The sequence below is a fragment of the Sinohyriopsis cumingii genome, chromosome 10, assembly GCF_028554795.1.
Source record: "Sinohyriopsis cumingii isolate HCF-2022 chromosome 10, ASM2855479v2, whole genome shotgun sequence".
NCBI classification, from domain to species: Eukaryota; Metazoa; Mollusca; class Bivalvia; order Unionida; family Unionidae; genus Sinohyriopsis; species Sinohyriopsis cumingii.
Genome location: NC_142970.1, coordinates 6,106,778 through 6,120,806, shown reverse-complemented (window position 1 = coordinate 6,120,806; position 14,029 = coordinate 6,106,778). Strand labels below are relative to the sequence as shown.

Here is a 14,029-nt window from a genome sequence, read left to right as displayed (position 1 = left end):
TGAGTTTCCACTAGGACGTGACTCTATCCTAATGAATGAAATGCTAGCCAAAAAATTCGAGTAAAAAGCTTCGAGTAAGTACAATTCGAGTAAAAGCCGTAACTTACTCTGTAATTAAAAATGACGTTCATCACATTCAGTCTACTGAACAAAGACTGGTCAGAAACCTGGCTAGTGACGGGGTCGCCAGAGGGTAACCTTTCTGAGATTGTCACAACTGAGGGGACAAAAACAATATGAAATCTATTTAATGTGTATTTTTGAAACCGAAATAAACTTGATGCGGAGTTCTGATAGTAGTTCAGTTCAAGTCGTGATACTTTGTCGTGTCATGTCTATCTAGGTGAAGATAAGGAAGACGATAACAACAATGCCAGTTCTCAAGTCTGGCATTCCAGACTTTCTATGATCTTCAAAATGACGAGAATTTTCATCTTCGCTGTCCTCATCGGTCTGTCCTATCAAGTAAGTAGGACCAATATACTAATTGGTGGTTTCTTCGGAATTATTTTTAAATGGTCTCAGGGTATAGAAAATCTCAAGACGTTGGTTGCGGTGTTGTTCATAGTGAAGGAGATATATTGCATGTTTTCTGCGAGACCATATCTACATCAAACTGAATCACTTTCGATTTGTTAAATGGTTAGAGAAAACCAATTTATTTTCCGAATTCGATGTTTTTTTCGTGCATACAAATTGCATTGCGCCTGTTTGGTTCTATGGTAAACCATTTTGAATGTATCAAAAAGGGGCAGATAACTGAGCTGTATATAATAACTTTTCGAAATTTTCGGGATCGTGTCACCTTTCACCAGCATTTTTAACAAATACCATTAATTCCTTGCTCAAATATTGGAATACAGCTGAAAATAAAAGGAGATGATTCGATATATTTTTCACACCACTAAAAAATGGAATTTTTTAAAATTGTGATTATTTAAATGTTTCACTATTACAGAATAACAATTTCTATAGTTCGTTCCGTACAGCATTGCTAACGATCTGTTTCATATTGAATTTTCACGTAGCGTCTCGAAATGAAGCTCAATTCAGCTAATTCGTTTCGTGCACGAATGACTGAAGAATATTTAGCATGATTTAAAAATATTTCTTATTGAGACACAGTGCAATTCCTTATATTCGGTACATGCTGAAAAAGACCGATCTGTGTACATGTAATTCGCCATGTTCGTCTTGAGTTCTAGAAGAGTACATTTTGGATACTGTGAAGAAAGCAAAGGGAGGCGACTACATTATGGCTGAGTATAGCCGAATATGAACTATGAACGCCTACCCAAATAAATCAACTATTCCATAGGTCATGGTGGCACAAAAATATCTACTGTAATCAGACCACCTTATTTTATCATGTTTTTAATAAAATATGTTACGCCTCTGTTGACTGGAACGTCGTTGAAATATTTCGTGTGCAAGCGCATTAGTAACTTGAATGGCGCTAGCTTGAATATTTACTGAGCAGCATGCATGAAAATCATTCCTGATACTGTGCGGAATGAACTATAATTCATTTATTCTTACATGTCGGCATTGTTGTAATGATATTCAATATTTTTCTTGACAAGTCGCCATTTTAGATGAACTTTGTGTCAAACACAATTGTTGTTTAAATATGTAAATATTCTTGATACAGTCTAAATATGTATATATTCTTGATACAGTCTAAATATGTATATATTCTTGATACAGTCTAAATATGTATATATTCTTGATACAGTCTAAATATGTATATATTATTGATAGTCTAAATATGTATATATTCTTGATACAGTCTAAATATGTATATATTCTCGATACAGTCTAAATATGTATATATTAATGAACAGGTCACTTCTTTATGAAATTCCTACAGCTATGTATGCATTCTTTATATGGTCAGTCGTTTATAAAAGGTCACATAATTCTGTAACATAATCAAAAACAGAGCAGACCGTGCGTATTAAACAGCCACATAGATATATCAGTTCTTCATGTCACATCTCTCACTTTCTTAAGCAATAAATTTAGTGCTTTCTAACCTTTCGCTTATAAATCTTCCAATAAAAACAAAATCTCCCATTATATATAAACAATCAGTCTCCTATAGTTAAAACGATAGACAATTTCAAATACATAACTGTCGTATTTAAAAATATTTCATTAGCTCTTACAAAAGTGTACCCTTTCCAAAAAGCAATAACGTTCGATTTGTTTTTCTTCGTTCAACACCAAACCCCAGCTTTTGCAATTATAATGTAAATTATACCATATGTTCTTTCATTTTTTGAAGTGCTTTATTAGTCTCTGCACAAAATAAATAACAAATAGTTAGACCTTTTTATGCAGATTGATACCTTGACTTTGTTTTCCTTTTAGAAAGTCACGAAACAAGGATGGATGCCAGTCTATATTTTTTATGAATATATTTCTACAATTGTGCATTAATGTAGACCAAGATACTGTGTACCTGTTAAGGCTCGAATAAACAGTAACACAAGAAAGAATGAAAGTAACAAGCTTTGAAAAATGTAACAAATACTTTTATCCCTTGAAAAATACCGTAAAAATGGGAGAAAAAAAATCAGAACTTACGGTTTTACGAATCAAATCAAAAAATAATCCAAGAATAATCCACGAATTAAAGTCCTAACACTGAAATGTTCTAATGAAATCAAGTTCGAGTCCCGAATGCAAGATGGAAGCCGATGACATATGTTGTATCCTGTATTGTTTTGTGGTCTACATTTCCTTGTAGAAACACATAAAGTAATCCAGTGTTCGAAATCCGAATAAAATATTTAAGAAATCTCTTTATTCAAGAATTATGTATGAGCACTCAAAATATTTCCAGAGAAACGAATTAATCCTTTTAGAATCCAAATATTTCAAATAAACATTAAAATGTAATTCCCAAAGTGACACAACAAAAGAAACGCCTTTACGTCTCAGTGTTTAGAAGCCCAGCTGTGATTATTACTCTAAAACTATGGTTTAAAACATGAAGTTTACGCAAAACTTATTCCCGGATAAGGGTCACGTGATCATGTTTACATATTTAAAAAAAAAAGCACGTAGCCCCTGCATGTCCTTGATAAGAACCAATCATATTATTCCGAGAATAAAACTTGTTTACTTCACCAGAAACTATTTACATGCCATGCATCACGTATCCAACACAGCCTCGATCTCAGCCTTAGTATTCCCACAATAAACATAAATTAAAAATAACTTGTTCACGTGGCTGTTACTAATTTTGAATTAAGGCCGAGAACCAGGTCAGCCCTATGTTTACAAAAATGAATAGTCAAGATCAAACTATTTTCTGGATAAAGTATGAATTCATAGTACACAGAACTACATTATTTTGACATAATGAAATTTAAAAAAGTAAAATGATTTTAAATTTACAAACAATAAATCAGATATAAATTAAATCAAATATTACATAACAACTGACGTACGTACTTTTATGCACAAAGTAATCTCATTACCCCATGTACTAATTACCAATTGTCTCGTTTTAAAACAAAAAAATAACTGAATAGTCGCGAAATTAGTTAGGGTCGTAACATGCAAAAAGTAAATAAAAATCTTCCTCACTCAGGAGTTATTTCCCTTGCGCAGATTTGCCTTACCTTTATTCGCAATGTACGAGTCCTTTCACTCACTAACCTTTACAATCATCAAAAACTCAACATCGGCTCTTGTTTTTCCATGTTGCTTCCAAAACCATTCAAAGAATGCACTTGAAATGTGTATAGATTACCAAATCTTGAATAGGTCAGGAAAATAGATAATTCAAGCATAGTTAGAAGTTGTTGCAATAGAGCCGATAGTTAATATTTAATGTTATGAAAATAAGCAATCAGTCGACTTTTAAAAAAAAACAACCATATATATCATTTTACAAATAGCAAAAGTAAAGTCATACTTGCATCCTCTTTTCAGCCTAAGTCCCATACTAACCAATAAATTATGTCACATACGTTTGAAAGTGATTCTTGCTTCTGGAATCCGAAGAGCAATTCTATAGATCAACTTAAATAGCCATCATAGGAAAGGCAACAAGGCATGGCTTGACCATGAGTGCCGCTCTCTATCATTTTCTGCGTCTGTTCTCTCAGGATTTTCATTGAGATCCAAGTTTTAAGTTGGATGTGTCGAAATTCATTTCTTCTTCTAGGAAACCACAAAGACTGCGCCGCTTACTACGCATACACCGCATCCGACGCATGTGTCCCATACCACGCATACACCGCATCCGACGCATGCGCACGCCACGCATGCACTACATACCACGCATCCGTGGCATAGCACACTTGCACCGCACACCACTCACGGAGCAGGTGTACATAACCAGTTTGTCTTCCACTATGACTACACCACGGTATATACCTCTCTCTCTCTCTCTCTCTCTCTCTCTCTTTCTCATATACATATATATATATATATATATATATATATATATATATATATATATATATATATATATACAGAATAACATCCAAATATATCGACACACATTTTCATCGCTAAAGGCAGGAATACGAACTAAAGCAGGCAGACATAAGTCCTCGATTCATACATACATACATACATACGATTAGAAAAACGAATAAATACACATTCCCGTAGCATACACCGAAGAGTATTCTTTTTGTGCTGAGTTTATCCTGGTATGAACTGTCAGTTGCCGAATCACACATCAAATAACGCCCGAAAGGCGTTATGTAAGCTGTGTGAGTCAGCAACTGACAGTTTATACCACAATATAATCAGAACAAAACCCATATTAAACTCTCATAATTGTAATTCTTTAAAATTTTATTATTTCTTTAATAATAATAATAATAATAATAATAATAATAATAATAATAACATTGTTATTTGATTATGCCAATATCATTTTGTTCAATTTTGAAAATAAAACATAAACCCATCATTTTTGTTTCGTTTTAAAGGCATGCAGTGTGTATGCCTTCGGTTTCAGGGTTTGCATTATTTTTTTGGTACGTGACCTCTATTTATAGAAGATAGTGTAAAATAGTTCTCGGTGTAGTTGATAAAGGCAGCTCGGCCTGATTACATGGTTACGTTCTGACCAATGGAAATGTTCGTTATATATACCAGCTGATACAATTGCAATTATTAACATGTCACAGAAAAATCTTACAAAATTGTTGTTGGAGATCTGGCGCAACTTCTCATTTGATTCGAAATTTATGAAACCGTTGAATTCCTATATTTTATGAGCCCTGGTTATTAAATGTCAAAAGACTTATAATATGTTACAGGTATATTTTGTTATTGTTTTTCCTTTTTTCCGTCTTTTTTCCTGTTTGTTTCGGGGATTTTTATTTTGTTTTTCTGGCGGGGTGTGTGCCATGAAATGAAACAAATTTACTTTTGTGTTACCTATATAACCATATTTCGTCATATTTCTCCGATAAAAGAGATTTATAACAAATCTGTATCGTGCTAAACTTCCACTGACGTTTTTAGGCGTCCGTTATTTTGACATGTTATGTGACGTCGTGGCGCAATACTACAGGTGTTAAAAATTCAGAGTATTACTCCATATAGACTGACTCCGGCATTGCTCGGAATAACACATGGAAGGCAATATAAAGAAATTCGGTTTTGATTAATCATTTTAAGGAATGAATACTACAATTATTGAAACTATCGATTTCATCTTAATACCATTCAAGTTGCATTTTTCTTTCCGCAGCAGAATTTTAAGATTGTTACAGAGCAATGTTGGGTATATTTATTCAAGGCATGGTGAACTCTTTGTGGGATTTGCCAACGGATGAAATATAAATGGACTTATAAAACCGCACTTGTGACATGACGTCATTAACATAACCTTAATTTATTCAAGCTCTTTTACATTTTCAAAAAGGAAATACAATATCACTCCACGACTTCAAAATAATTCTTGACGTCATGTAATAGAAAGGGGTAATGCCCGAGGCATCCGAACCAACGTCAAAATTAATTAGCTACTAAAATGAACCGAATACAATCTGTAATTTTTTTTCATGTGATTAAATGCGTATGGTCATAACTATTCGGACTCCAAAATGGGGAAAAAGAAAAAAATTCTTGGTTTGATTTAAATAAAATAAATAATTATATCTGGTTAAAAATGTGTAGGCATATTAGAACAAAGATGGTGTCTTAAAAATAAACTGACTGCTGACATAAAACTTGACCTTATGATCCTTTCTCCATATACTCTTCATTTTTTATATTTCCATTTCCAAGGGATGGCGGAATTTCTTGGTACTGTGTCACTCATTTGGAACAAATTCTATATCGCATGACCTTGTGCTAGCACGGCATTAATATGTACGACTTTAACAGTAAGTTCGCCATTTAGATGTATATTTCTTTCCAAATTAAATTTTAAAAAGATTTCATTAACTGTTTTGTGGGTGGGTGCGTCGATGGTTTGAGGGAGTAGGGGGTACGTTCATACAAGCAAAATCTACCCGTCATGCCTATGGAGTGTAAACACTAATGTGAACACATGTGATGTCATGGACTAAAAATAAATGTTCTTCCTTTCAGCATAAGATGATCATCCTCAACAACCATATCTGTTACATCTTTACGCTGAGTGAGCAGGAAAGAACACAAGTTCACACTGACGCAACAATGATGTTCTTGGAGGTACCATTAATGTCTTCTTTCTTTTTACCAGCGACACAGACCTATAAAAAAAAAGGACTGTTCTAGTTTTTGGCAGTGGTGATGGTGGTGGTTGGGGATCTTGAATCTATATTTTTCTTGGCACGAAACATTTCCACTATTTAGATTCGAACTGCTCTCCTATTTTAAACATTTATTGCACATTTTTTGGCTATATACCTTAGCCTGTATGATAGTATTATTTGTATTAAAATAGTAATTATTCCAACTAGTACCAAGCATTCTTCTATAGGAATCCAGGGATAGCACTTTCCGTTCTGTCTGGTGTATATTTATAATTCTCTATAATTAAGTATATATACCTTGATTGCTTTCATAGGAATCCGGAATGACTGTGTAGATACATGAGAATCAATTACTAGGTCGTCATGCAAGTGTGTCTGCTACGCACGAGTGCATAAACACCGATTGAGTTACATCATATTTTGGTGATTTGTGCTTAGTCGTTGGGGAATATGGGCAGACCTTGGTTCGAATCTCCGTAGAGTACGAATTAAATATTTAACTAACCTGTATGATAGTATTATTTGTATTAAATATAAATTATACCTACTAGTATCAAGCATTCTTCTATAGAACCCAGGGATAGGACTTTTTGTTTTGTTTGGTGTGAGTGTGTGTGTGTATATATATATATATATATATATATATATATATATATATATATATATATATATATATATATATATATATATAATTGTCATTGTTTTATTCAGGCCAAGCTCATGCTCATGATCGCAACGTCTGCCAAAAGGGAGGTGCATATATTTTCTTTGGACCATCATATTCAGCAACTCTGTGGAAAAGGAATCTTGCATTACTACACCTTCGCTTAAATGATACAGTTCTCAAACAAATGAATTAGTCTTTTGATAGACAATTTCTATGAGATATCTATTCTTTGAACTCAAAATGTTTCTGTACATCCATTCATATATACATATATATTGAGAAATGCATACGTTCGTGCACGCACAGGCAAATTAAGGCATGTAAAAACTTAAATGCCGATTCCAACGCTTAGCTGTACTTTTAATTAACGACGAAGATAAAGAAATATGCGATTCGTCCCCCATCCCCCGTTTCGGAAATGTACTGTAGAATGATATTGAAAACAGACACGTGAGAGTACACTAACCAATTGGTCGACTACAGACGATTTAGACTGGTCCATTTATCCACTTACACACAAATTCGGTACCAAATATGCGATTTCATTATCGACAAAACAACTGTTTATGTTGAATATGTTATATGATTCTATGAAATAAAATTATACGAAAATTATATAGTTATTTAGCTTTGGGCTTATATTTGTTGTAGCAAGACTTTCATGGTGCTTGATTGTATCCATTCAGCCATCCATTACCAGACTGGACTGCATTACTTTTGACATCTGTCTGGCAATTGGATTAAGTAATGATGCATTGTGAATATATATATATATATATATATATATATATATATATATATATATATATATATATATATATATATATATATATATATATATATATATATATATATATATATTCACCTCCCCACTGCTCTGTACCCTGCGCATAAAATTACCTCCCTTAGCTCCGGATAGTTCACCGTTCTACAGATCATCATGGTTAAATCAATGAATAAATTATATATGACTAACATCTTTTGATCTTACTAGGATAATAATTATCGACATTAAATCAGATAATTAAATAATATTAACTTTCCATACTTAAATGATATAAAATAAACAAATTAAATACACTGTCCATACCTGATAACATAGATTGATTGTCCATATTTTCAAATACATTTGTAGAAACATTTCACTTTGCTCTCCGATTTTAAACATTTATTGCACATATTTTGGCTATGTATCTTTGACGAAAAACAATCTCAACAATTTGCATTTTTCATATGTTGATATATCCTTCTTTCTCAATTACTTTCGCAAGGCTAATAGTTCGTTTATAACTCGAGTTAAGAAAGTTATAACACAAGTTCGATAAAAAAAATTATAACACGAATTCGATAAGTCAACTGATTTGTAATGCTGAATATTTTAGACCAGAAAAGTTGGGGGGGGGGGGGGTTGTTTAAATGGAACACAGTATTTTAATGTATTCAGAGGAACTTAACAAAGCAATAATTACATTGGATATCATAACGATAAAGGAGTGTAATTAATGCATACGGAAATGTTATTTATATTTGGGTGTAAATATCGTACAATATTCAGATTAAATAGCATGCCAATGACGTCTTGTTGTTTTTTTCTGGTTTTTTTTTGTTGTCATTTTCTTTTTGACTTCTGAAACATCAAGTATCAGACGGTACATGCAACAACTTTCAGCATGATTTTTCTTTGCTTATGCTGACAGGTAATAACTCTCAAATTTGTTGGGGTCTTTAGACAACATTTCTGATTGCCACCAGCAAATTCATCTAGAACAGCCTTCTTAAATTAGTTTAATTCTGTTCAACTTTCCTTGCATCAAATATGTAAGTTTTAAACATCCAATCATTTCACAGATTCCATCATATTACTTTGGTTTGCCTTTTAAATCAATATTGATACACCTGACCGGATGTAAAATTGCAGACAGTAAGATTTAAAAAACGAGACTGCTTGTAAGAACATACTCTACAAGTCAATAAAAAATGGATACTCAAAATTATTCATATTTGTTGTCTTTACCTATCAGTCATCCTTTCTATCCTGGCATCATTTTATACTCGTTTTTAACCATATGTATGTTTATGTAATATACGTATGCGAACACATTCATTTGAGGATATATATACCCATGCACTAGATGAAATGAGACAGACAGACAGACATACAGATAGACAGACAGATAGGCAGATAGGTGATGGCCACAAATGTCCTATACATGCATAGTGTTCTAACATCGATATTTCTCCATATTGTATACTCTAAAATCTCCAACCGTTCAAGGAAATAAATTAAAACTAATCATCAAAGAGACCAGTACGTGCGCCTATCTGTTCAAGCGTGGTTGACACTTGTGCATTTTGAAGAAGAAAAAAACTCAAGTTGTTCATGAAAAATATAATGAACATTATTAAAAAAGCAACAGTCTAAATAAATAATAAAAGAATCTTAAGAAGTTCGATTTTTTTTCTCGTTGTCGTTCAACCTCCATTGACTGCTATGATAGAAGCTCTAGAAAACAAACATATTTTCATGATTCTTCAAGCGAGATCAATTGCAAGAACTCTTTACGTAGCGATATACTTTCGCATAATCAAATAATACAAACTAGAGAATAAGGAAGTAATGGAAAGATAATGAAGTTCTGAAATGGGCAGAGGATATTTATTTGAAAGCTGAGAGCAGCGCAAGTTAGTGAGAAAAAATAAAAGACGTACAAACAATTGATCAAATATTGATATAATTTCTTTTTAAGATAGTGAGCTATCAATCCTGCTTGCATAATGTGAGTGGTTTGTCACATTTTCTTGATCTACCTCTGCCATATTAATTGATAGAACTATCCGGAAGTGAGTTGCACCGAGATGCCCTCTGGTGATGCTAACCGTGAAACCCCCTATAGTCAGTTCACAGTTTTGTCATTTTAGTAGGATAGTTCGTGTAAGGCATTTTTCTAAGTCTTCTCTAAATTAGATGCAAGTTTCGAAATTTTCGTGCATTTGTGGAGACCATATATTCGATTCCTCTCCTAAATTATTGTGCCAGTTTCAGACATTTTGTATTGTTTTTAGTTTAGTCAGTTTTTAAAAATGAAATATCCGCTTGATTTTAGTCTCTGATCAATTTCGCTCCAATTCCGAAATTTTAGCTTTACTTTTAATATAATAGTCAGAATTATTTTAGTCTCCGCTACGTTCCGTATCCGTTTCCTAATCGTTTAGTTATCTAAGCCATAACCATTTAAGATATGTTTTGGGGATATTTTTTCGTGCAAGTTTCATAATTTTGGTATGGTAATTAGCCTAGGTAATATTTTCTTGATATAATTTTCCTTTTATTTTATTTTTTTTTACTTAGTAAGTCATGTTTTTTAATGACAATATATTATAAAATTTCGAGCAAAATGCTTTACAGGAAGTTAACGCTTTGCCAGTGGTTTACACTGTGCTGTTTTTATTTACATGCCTTCTGCTCACTCTGGCTTATATTCTTTCGTGGCTATAAATGGAAAACTTGCATTTAAATGCCTTACATCAATAAAAAGAGGCATTCAAACCTGTTCTCACCTTTTCGTAACGGACAAAAACTGATCAAAGGTGGTATCGTATTATAGGCTTGTTCTTAAATACTACCTATCACGTGGCTTGAATTTCGTATACGAATCCAAAACATACAGGTATCTGCTCCAACAGCAAATATAGATCATTTTCAGATACTACTTTTAGCTGGCCAAACCTATCCCAGAGCCACATCAGGTACAATCATGCGCATTTGACGTAGGGTAACTCGAGTGACTTACACTTCTTACATGAAGAGAACATTTGTCATTTTAGATCGCCGCTGATAGTAGTAAACAAAAATATGCAGAGTAAACAAGTATAAGAGCTGAAATGTACGTTAACATCAAGTATTTTAACAATAAATGAGTATCTACTGCTTTATGTTACTACATCGTGACTCTCATCTTACCCCCCACCCCCATATGACTGCATGGTAATGTATAATCTGAAAATAAACAAGTTAACTTGTCTAATTAGCAAAAAAACAATGAACACCAAAAAGGCGGCACGTCACATATTAAGGAGATTCCTCAAAGGTTTGCCATTTAGTTAATAAATTAAATGGGAATGAATGTGAATCCCCAAAACTGCTTATGATACATTGGATTGGCTAAGGAATGTACTCTCTCTCTCTCTCTCTCTCTCTTCTTAGTTTGTTAACTTCTTGGACAATGAAGATGAGCTAACTAATCATGCGATACATCTGTAACGACCAGTTGCTTCAGTACTATCAGCTATGTGTAACTAATGTGCCTTCTCGGATTGGGCTTGGGATCTGATTATGTTGGCATTGATAATGTTGTGTTCACCCGTATGCATCCATCCACCATGAAATTAATTATATGCAACAAAGAGATTTGTACGTCTGCATATTTTCGCGAGTTTATATTCTTGAAGAGTCATCTAAATACACGTAGATTTGTACAATTTGTAATTCTGGTCACATGGGAAAATTGTCCACCCACCCCTTTCTTTTCAGAAATGGATCATTCAAACTTTGTAAGTCTTATCCAGAACCGCGGACAGGGTAGGACAAATTCCGGCTGACCACAACGGTCAGGGGTCCACCCTTGTTTCAAATTGTGATTCATCGGGGCATTCTGGATAATTTATCCTAGGGTCCACAAGTCCTGTCCGATGTTCTGGTCCTGTCTGATGCTTTTTGTGCTCATATCTGATTTCTGTTTTAGGCAGGTTACTGAATTATTCACTAATGATTTTTAAAGACACTATTTCTGTGAAAGGTGTACATATGTCGAACCATTACAAATTTGTTTGAAACTTTCTTCACGAACACACACTATGTTAATGACAATCGCGCAAAAGTTGCCCTACGTTGACTGCGCATGCGTTAAATATTGGAGTGGAAAAACCCAAATCGACTTCCTGAAAAAGGTCTATAGTCACATTTTGAAACATGACTAACAGGGCGTTACGATTAACAGAGCTTTGTCCGACCTTTCACCTCGCTTGAAGAAAGAGCCGAGCATACTTTCCGAGGCAACCTTCAGGATTCGAAAGACGGAGGGTTCTAAAACTAGAATTGGGGTCAATGAGGACACTACATTACTAGAAACATGAGCGAGAAAGGGGCGTCCATGGGGAATAAGATAAGAAAGAATAGGTCATGATTTTAACTAAATGTGTCTTTATATGGTTATACAATTTTTTTCTTTTTATCTCACTGTTAAAATAATTTAACCCAAATCTCTCATTAATTATGAATCAGAATGTCATGGGACAATTGTAAGACGTCCTGATAAATTGTGTCATACAAATATCATCTTATGTAAGGAAATTTGCTGATGTTTTGATCCAAGCAGTATATACTGATACGTTTACTTTTTGTAATGGTTAACCTGAAACACTGCTGTACTGCATTTGTGAAAAATAGATTACGGAACGATTTTCACCGCTGGATTGAAATGTACTGATAATAGCAGTTTCTATCAGCCAAAAGGTTAGTTTAATCTGGAGATACATGTACAGATTTAAAGCAGTTAGATAACAAAGATCCATTCTACTTTAAGTGTAACCCGTACAAGATGAAAAGAGACAATACCAATATTAAATCGTGTTATATATTACATATTAGAAAAGATATTGTAGTCAGGAACAAAAGTTTCAAAATAATTTGTGAATAGCAGAAATAACAATCTCTCTCACTCTCCTTTCTTACATCATCACCCTTTATGTAATAAAATTCATGTTGATGATTCGAATTGGTAATACGATTATGGGATAGGACCTTAATGTTGTTATGTAAATGGTTTTGTTCGATTGCCCGCTTGTGCAGGACACAATAAAATCATTTCAAAAAACCAAAATGTGTAATGGACACTTGACCCATCTGATGGTATGCGCAAGTTACTGAATAAACACTTGTAAAACCTATCACAGCAAACTTTGAAAAACAAATTGAGATTTTCAAAATCATTCGGAAATTTTCATTAAAAAATGTGTGAGAAAAAGCGCCGAAACCGACAAGATACATATCCAATACTAATTCCTAAAATAACTAGGTGATGTTTTAAATCTTGAATGTTCCGTGGTATTGTGCTGTTGGCTTTAAAGCTTTTTGTTTAGTCGCATGATTAATATTTATATGAGCAGTTATTTTAACATTATAAAAACGCATCAATCAGTGACCCTAAAGATCTCAACGACTGATGGTGATAAATAATTTTCAATTAAGAAAACTAATGAGGTTTGAATCGAAAGAATTTAGCAATGTCTTAACATCGATTGAACAGTTTCAAATTTGATTTGATCGTTTATTCTCAATCATTTATACGTCTGAGTAGCCTCTCATGTGCCTGAAAGGTTATTAATGAATTATCCCTGTTTTTAATTAATGACCTGTCTGCCCTTATACTTGCAACTTGTTCTTCCTATTGATGACTTTAGATACTCAATGTAATGCCATCACTTAACCCAAGACTGAATGTTACACGAAACATCATAGCAAAACATTTGTTTCTTCAAGAAAAAATATGCCTGCCAATTATTAGCTGTTCTCGTCAAAACCTCGTCTCGCCCCCCCTCCCCCAACAAAAATCTCTTCATGATAGACGGTACTAATTATCCACAT

At 33.5% G+C, this 14,029-nt stretch overlaps 1 protein-coding gene across 1 annotated transcript; it reads left to right on the top strand.

The window, feature by feature from the left end:
- Window positions 1-324: 324 nt before the first annotated feature.
- LOC149789530 (uncharacterized) lies at window positions 325-8,961 on the top strand. The gene is made up of 4 exons (XM_089973299.1): window positions 325-465; window positions 4,181-4,384; window positions 6,574-6,675; window positions 7,431-8,961. The coding sequence occupies exons 1-4, from the start codon at window positions 406-408 to the stop codon at window positions 7,548-7,550; spliced, it is 486 nt and encodes a 161-aa protein (XP_089829425.1). The 5' UTR covers window positions 325-405; the 3' UTR covers window positions 7,551-8,961.
- Window positions 8,962-14,029: the final 5,068 nt, after the last annotated feature.

Excerpts from the sequence above, each read along its gene's own strand:
- LOC149789530 (XM_089973299.1), top strand. The coding sequence starts at position 406 with ATGATCTTCAAAATGACGAGAATTTTCATCTTCGCTGTCCTCATCGGT. Across the intron at positions 4,385-6,573 it reads TCCACTATGACTACACCACG|CATAAGATGATCATCCTCAA; the intron begins GTATATACCTCT and ends TCTTCCTTTCAG. Across the intron at positions 6,676-7,430 it reads CAACAATGATGTTCTTGGAG|GCCAAGCTCATGCTCATGAT; the intron begins GTACCATTAATG and ends TGTTTTATTCAG.